The 8161-nt window shown below is 36.5% G+C and overlaps 1 protein-coding gene across 4 annotated transcripts in view; it reads left to right on the forward strand.

Moving 5' to 3' along the window:
• The window catches only part of FHL5 (four and a half LIM domains 5), a 52954-nt gene that overhangs the window by 40144 nt on the left and 4649 nt on the right, over positions 1 to 8161 (forward strand). For all 4 annotated transcript variants that reach the window (XM_025382578.1, XM_025382579.1, XM_025382577.1 and 1 more), the window contains 3 exons: positions 805 to 979; positions 1952 to 2121; positions 6585 to 6771. In XM_025382578.1, the coding sequence (XP_025238363.1) occupies positions 805 to 979; positions 1952 to 2121; positions 6585 to 6771 (532 nt within the window). The remainder of the gene's footprint in view (positions 1 to 804; positions 980 to 1951; positions 2122 to 6584; positions 6772 to 8161) is intronic.

The following is an 8161-nucleotide window of genomic DNA, read 5'->3' on the forward strand; positions in this document are numbered from 1 at the left end:
TTTCCAAGCCCTTGGTAACCCTCTGGGTGTGTTTCTTATTTCTGGAATGACAAGGGTATAAATAAATGCATAAAGAATTGAAGTTGTAAGGATTCAAAATCTGTTTTCTGACGTAAAATCAGCTTTATTTCTACTAAGCCCTACTGATAGCTCTCACTCCTACCACCCATTCCTCCGACATGCTTATTTTCTTTCTTTCTTTCTTTCTTTCTTTCTTTCTTTCTTTCTTTCTTTCTTTCTTTCTTTCTTTCTTTCTTTCTTTCTTTCTTTCTCTTTCTTTCTTTCTTTCTTTCTTTCTTTCTTTCTTTCTTTCTTTCTTTCTTTCGTCTTTCTTTCTTTCTTTCTTCTTTCCTTCCTTCCATCATCCAAATGTCTTTCTCTCTCTCTCTTTCTTCCTTTCTTTCTGCGTTTGCATTACTTAGGTGATGTTATTTTTTGTTTGCTTTTTAGATAAGTCTGAAAAAGTAATAGAACATTGTACCCCAAAATTTTAAAAAATCATTCCACGAAAAACCTCTATTGTAGTTTATAAAAAGAATATAGGCAAATTTTGAAGACACAGCAGAGAATTCATTTGTTTTTTCCCAGCTGCCTTAAGTGACCCACCAAGAAAGCCCTGGGCTCTAGCTCTTAATTACCCCAGAGAGTCTCCTCTCTATGGGTAACAGTTCCAGTAACAACTTTCCCTCAAGCTACTAGCACAACCTACTGACATGAGAGTCCCAGGAGTGTTCAGTTTTGTCTTATAAAATGTCCTGTTTTGTCACAACCACATTTAATTAACTTTTATTTACTGTCTCAAAGGATCTTTGTTACAAAGACCGGCACTGGCACGAAGGATGCTTCAAGTGCACCAAATGCAATCACTCTTTGGTGGAAAAGCCTTTTGCTGCCAAGGATGAGCGCCTGCTGTGCACGGAGTGCTATTCTAACGAATGCTCCTCCAAGTGCTTCCACTGCAAGAGGACCATCATGCCTGGTAGGATCTCAAGGGGGCTCCTGTCTCTAACTGAAGCTGCCATGATTTTCATTAAGTCCCAGCACATGAGGAGTGCTGCAGCTCCCAAAACCCTGGTTTTGAGAAAGACATCTTTCTTACTCTCTCAATCTCCTTCCGTGTACCTTAGAAATAAAAAGATTGTTCATTCATTATCCTTGAATAGGTAAATTACAGTGTTCTGTGTATTTTCATAAAGTCTAATTCATTGAAACATTTCAAACCAGAACCTCACCCATAAAATAAAGAAAAATTTATAGCAATAATACTACATTAAACGCAGTGCCCTAGGCATAATGAATGGCATCAGAAAGAGTGATTCATCATTGGCGACTGGGGCCAACTGTCATTTCGTAGCTTGACACAAACTGTTTTGGGGATCAGTCATTGTTATTCTCTCTTAGGGAAGACAGGGTTCATGTATATCATTCCACTTTTGGCAAGGACTAATTCTTTATATTTTGATCTTCTTCTCAATCTCTATGGACAGCAGCATAAGAACATAATTCAATCTTACTGTCTCACTCTTGCTCTCTCATTTTCTTATTATGGATTCAGAGAATTTCTAGAAGGCCATAACTGCACAGCGTAGTCTCAGTAGTTGTGCTCAGGGCATTTTTAATACCCCTGTAATGATTTTGATGGCCCAATTTATCCAAACCATGTAAAACGATTAGGAGTCTTCATTCGAAGTACTTTTACATCTCCAGATTATAGGTTATGAAGGGCTTGAAAGACTTTTCAGTGTAAGAGTGATTCTCCATCACCATGGCTGAACTTTACCAACCTTTTCTTTTTTTTTTTTCCTCAGATGAATGGGTTTTTTTGAACCTGAAAAAATGCTATTTTTCTAAAAGGACAATTCATTTATCATCTTAACTTAAAACGTCGTAAAGTAATTTGATCTGTATTATGCTTGACTTATACTAACAGGTCCTTAATTTTGGAGTACAGGTTCCCGCAAAATGGAATTTAAAGGAAACTACTGGCATGAAACCTGTTTTGTGTGTGAGAATTGCCGACAACCTATAGGGACAAAGCCTTTGATCTCCAAAGAGAGTGGCAATTTTTGTGTGCCGTGTTTTGAGAAGGAGTTTGCTCACTACTGCAACTTTTGTAAGAAGGTAATTTTCTAAAGAGGGTGAAGCTTATGGAAACTCAGACCATTTCTTTTTAGCTGTATCGTATATTTGGAATGAACTGATATTGTTACACTATATCTGCAATCACACACCCATAGTAGTTTGGACTTTCAACATGTCCAAACCACTAATTGTCATGATGACGATAACCATCTTTTTTTTGTTAACCATAAAATTCCAGCCACAGCAAGAATTTAATATTCCAAACAGCTCAAGTGATTTGGTATTCCAGTTCATTGCACTGTTTTTTTTTTTGTTGTTGTTGTTTTGTTTTTTTTCTTCCTGAGATGGATTCTCACTCTGTCGCCCATGCTAGAGTGCAGTGGTACAATCTCAGTTCACTACAACTGCTGCCTCCCGGGTTCAAGAGATTCTCGTGCCTCAGTCTTCTGAGTAGCTGGGATTACAGGTGCTTGCCACTGCATCCAGCTAATTTTTGTATTTTTAGTGGACACAGGGTTTCACCATGTTGGTCAGGCTGGTCTCAAACTCCTGACCTCAGGTGATCCACCTGCCTCAGCCTTTCAAAGTGCTGGGATTACAGGCATGAGCCACCACACCTGGCCCATTCACTGCTTTTATACAAGATCTCACGTATTCTGAGAGAAAGCACAGGTCTCTCTTTGAATACAGATGTTTCTTAAAAAATAATTTTTGATCCATTCAGTATTAACTGTTTCAGAGAAATACGGATTTGCCTCACAAAGTGACTAAGGGAACCAAGTTAAACAGGGCGTTTAACTCTTCACATTCTTTCTCAGCAATGCAAATGTCTTCTTGACTTGAAGCTTTTGTATTTCCTAAGAGTAGAGCAATCAGCTCAAGAGAGTGCCAAGATCATGGGGGGCGTTCAGCAGACAAAAGACAGAAAGAAGACTAAGGGCAGCAAGTTCCTTCACTCCAGCTCCAGGATCATGTACAGCCTTCTGACTTGGCTTCCCACTCAAAAAACATTTTCTAAGAGAAAAAAAAAAGTGATTTTTTTGAAGTAAACTTCATCCAATTCTTTTTTTATCCTCTAAGCTTTTATGTGAAAAGGTAGCTCTAACACCTTGATGAAGCCTGTCTGCATTCCATATAATATATATGGGATGTTCTCAAAGAAATCCTTGATCTCTGAGGCATCATAAGTTTAAAATGACACCATAAATTGTCATAAGAAAGCTAAATCATGAAAATACATTGGATTAGTATAGTGGTTTCAAAGTACTTTTTATCTATGGGCCACATTGGGAGAACTCTTAAGCCCGTTTGTATATCTGGACAGCTGGAAGTCACACTACCACTTTCTACACCCGCATATGTGAACACACATACACATATACACACATGCAGTGATTGTTTAACATGCATAACCAATACCAGTACTTCATTTAAAGAGGAAGCAATATACTATACTAAGTTATAATTATTAAATTATACAATGCTGATGGCTGAGAATTGTAATTGATGACAACATGATATAAAATAATCTTATGACTGAGACCTTCATTACTCTACCAAAACACTAGCTTAGAAAATGACTTTACAAGCAGCAATCAAGCCATATGACCATGTGACATATGAATTCCAAAGAATTACCAATGACAGCATTTAAAAACATGCTGGAGATTGGGCATGGTGGCTCATGTCTGTAATCCCAACACTTTGGAAAGCCAAGGTCGGAAGATTGCCTGAGGTCAGGAGTTCAAGACCAGCCTGGGCAACATAGTGAGACCCTGTCTCTATTTAAAAAAAAAAAAAAGTTTAAACATTAGCCAAGTATGGTGACATGTGCCTGTAGTCCCAGCTACTTGGGAGGCTGAGGCAGGAGGATCACTTGAGTCCAGAAATTCAAGGCTGCAGTGAGCTATGATTGAGCCACTGTACTCCAGCCTGGGTGACAACGAGATCCTATCTCTAAAAAATATACAAAACTTAAAAATTAAAGAAATTAAAATCATGCTGGAAATAAAATGAATAGATTCATCTCACTGTTTTGAGTTAGCCAATTTTAGACTTCATTTCTTAAAGACTTAGACTAAAACAGTAATGAGATTTGTGAGAATTATCTTAAAATCATTTATTGGATACAATATAAAGTCTCTTTCAATGCTATAACAATTCAAGAGTGAAGCTTCTTTAGTACATCCATGCTGAGCACTGTCTAGGCCAAGTGCTGATGTTTCCCAGGTTATTGGAGCCTGTAACTATATTTAGGATATGATTTGAAGTCACCAAACATTTACAAAATATTTATATTGGGTAGTAGACAGATTATGACATACCGGATTATTTTTTATTTAGTTTTTAAAACCACAAGTCCTTTTCTAAAAAGCTGGATATGTTTTTGATCAAGATGATCCAATCTAAACAATTTTTTTCAACCCAAACCAAAACCCAAATATTTTTTTAAAACAAAGAAAAAACGACCTGACAATCAGGCTCTTAGAACTTTTAAGCTCTAAAATCCATAGATTTCATTTTGTTACACTAAGATTTATTTTCCGCCAGAAAGCAAATGATTTTAAACTACAAGCCCTTCAAATTCGAACTCCTCAAGGCTCAAAAGGAGTTAAACGTCTTCTTCAATTCTTCATCTGTCACCTACTGAGTGCAAAATCATTATTGCCTCCACTTTTTCAGAGGAGAAACTTGTTCTAAATCCTGGGATCAATCAGTGGTGAAAACCAAACTTAGATACTAGACTTCATCTTAACCTTCCTACCTCTTCAAAAGGAATGTAATCACAAGCAAACTATTTCTAATGTTCCAGAGTTTTTTGTCTCTAATTAAACAGTCTTCGGTAGTTTTATTTTGCTGTGAATACATTTTTCAAGTTTCAGATCTTTTAAGCATTGCCTGCTAATCATTAGACCAAACAAATCAAAGGAATCATGAATTCTGCTGTGTCTGCTGTAGGGCATTGGAAGTCAGTAGGGGGTATTTTAAATTGCTTTACTTCCATCACACCATTATGCTTCCCATTTACTTATTCAGAATAGTATGCTTTTTTCCTCTAGGAAAATATCTTTCATATCAAATATCTTTAATTTCTAAGATATTTGTTATACGATTAAAAATATTTTTAGAATAATTTTTTCACAGACAAATAACATTTTCGAGTTTGTAAACAAGGAGGTGGCTTAAAATAGGCTCTATGTTTTACTATCTAGTTAATTTGATACAAAGGTTGTGGGAACCACCTCAGATATCCCATTGCTTCAGTCATTACAAAAATTTACAAAAACACATTCCAATATCTGCAGCAACTCTAAGAGCTCATTAGCTGTAAATTCAAAAGGTGATATGGCTTAAAAATAGTTACACGAGAAAAATTGCCCAATATTTATCCATCTGATTCTAAATAAAGATTTCTCAGCCTTTTAAAAAGTAGAATTCATGGATTAAATTCATTTAGGAAAAAAAAATTATCTCATGCAGAACTAATTACATCTCTGGCAAAACACTTCACATAACACCTTAAGGCTCAATGTACAACCAGGGCTCACTCCATTGAGTTCTGATTCCCACAACGCCCCATTGCTAGATACAATATTGGAATCGCTTTCCAACTATTTTTTTCTTTGGTATTTATTCATTCATTCAGCAAGGATTTTCAACTGCTTATCTGTGCAAGGTAACCTTGACTCAGTGTGGTATTAATGGTGATGCACACAGGCTGTGGAGTCAGACCATGCAGGTTTGAATCCTAGCTCACTGTGGCGATGGCAAGTAACTTAATGACTGTAACCCTCAGTAGTTGCTCATAGGAAAAGAGGGAAAGATAATAGTCTCTACTATGTAGAGGTGTTGAGAATATTCAGAAGAGGTCATCCTTAGCACGATGCTAAGGACTGAATGAACACTTAAGAAATGGTAGTCGTTATCAACAAATAATGGTGCTTACCAATTCCCTTCAGAGTTACTGCTGTTGGATATTCTTGTACCTGGTGTAAAAAGTTCAGGAAAAAGAAGAATTCTTTTAAGCATCCCTAAAGTTAGATAGGTAGTTATAAGAACATAGTATAGAAAATAGCTCTAACAGCAGATCTTTAAAAACCAAAATTAAGAAAATTCAGAGAAGTATGAGGAAGTGAATAAAGAACGTGTGTGGTTTTCTCCCCCATCTTCCTGAGTCCAATATGGCCCTGCCTCTGTTCTATTTCATTGTAGGAGAAAAATATAAAATAATTTTTATTTCTTTCTACTTCCAATTAATTCCTATAACCTTTGGTTTCTCATGTTATTAATTTTTTAATGACTTTTTGAGGAAAAGAACATCCTAAGATGAAAATAGAGTAGCCGAAAGCACCAGTTGTGGACATAGAAGACACGAAATGATCTTTTATTTTTTCTTTTTGCTTCCTTTAATCCCCAGAGATACTAGGATCTCAAGAGAATCATGAAATGATCTGAATTGTAATGGCTCCCATGGTCATTGCCTTTTCTGTGGTCTTTGGCAGGTGATAACCTCAGGTGGGATAACATTTTGTGACCAGCTATGGCATAAAGAGTGTTTTCTGTGTAGTGGCTGTAGGAAAGATCTCTGTGAAGAGCAGTTTATGTCCAGAGACGACTATCCATTCTGCGTGGACTGCTACAACCATCTTTATGCCAACAAGTGTGTAGCCTGTTCCAAACCCATTAGTGGTGAGTTCTTCAGTTCAATATGATCTTGCCATGAGATAGTTATGGCTATATGAAATGCTGTCTAGTTAATTTAGGAAATACGATTAAAGGATGGGAAGCTTTCATTTATGTTTCCTTTTGAGATAAACACAAGTGGGTGCAAATATATGAGCATAAATATTACATGGATTATTCAAGGAAAGTATAATTTGGGTGTCTATACTCAGTAAAGGTAACTACCTGCTAAACCTAATGGTACTGACTCTAAGTAAAAGACCTTCACAAGGAGGTCTGCTTGCAGCCTCATTAAGATTTGAGTGGGAGGAAAGAGTACTCATAAATCAGAATCCTGCTTAATTCCAAAATAGGACCAAGCATCCTTTAGTTAGGAAGGTTTTAATTAAATTCCACTATTGTATAGAACATCTGAAGCTGTAATAATTAAGGTAACATAGGTCAGTAATTAATTAAACTTCATTTTAAGATGCTTCTAACAAATGTATTACTCTCTTTTCTCTATTCACGTGCAATTATGAAGTGCATTTATGAGTAGATGAAAGAAAACAAGATAGCATTTTACTGAAAAAAAAATTTCCTTCTTAATGATAAATCGATCCATGTTAAAGAGGTTTTCAAGGTAAAAAAAAAAATACATCTTTTCCTCAGAGACACCTTTAAAATGCTAATCCTATAATAAAGGAACTGAAACTAGCATGACACTTGAGAAATCCAGCAGGTATTCTTTCTGGCAATTTATAGTCACCTAATAATGTGTCAGAACTGTATATCTACTTTCTATTCCTAGTATTCTTAGATCATATTTCAATTTTTAATTCAGTTTACATACCATAGAATTAAAGATTATTTTATCCCTTTCCTCCTTCTTCATCTTCAAATATGTAACAAAATAAAAGTTGAGTCTTCATGCACTTTCCAAACGAAAGAAAAAGTTTCACAGCAAGCCCCACCTTGGCAGGCTTTCACTGACTTGCAAGGGAAGGGAGGGCATCACCAGAAAAAACAGCATGGTCTTATTTCTCTAGACGGAGCACCATGTGTGTCAGGATCTCACACTGGTCCACAGGCTACATCTGGCCAGCAGGTAGGTGATGTTTGGCCTGAACATGTTTGGAAATGTAAAATCCATCTCTGCAGCTAAAAGTAGAGGAAGAACCTACCATTGGGTGAGCAAACTGTCTCCACATTAACCAGCAGGGTCACCATCATATGGAACTAGTGGCTGTTCAATTGCATTGGGCATGCCCTCTCTGTTCCTTGCACCCTGTCTGCATCACTCAGCTAGATCACCTTTCTGGCCCTTGCAAGAACTTGCCTTAGCAGTCTCACACCACTGGGCTCCAGGGTCCATGCTTTTTTTTTTTTTTTTTTTTTTTTTTTTTTTTTTTTTTTT

This window comes from Theropithecus gelada, chromosome 4, assembly GCF_003255815.1.
Source record: "Theropithecus gelada isolate Dixy chromosome 4, Tgel_1.0, whole genome shotgun sequence".
Taxonomy (NCBI): Eukaryota; Metazoa; Chordata; class Mammalia; order Primates; family Cercopithecidae; genus Theropithecus; species Theropithecus gelada.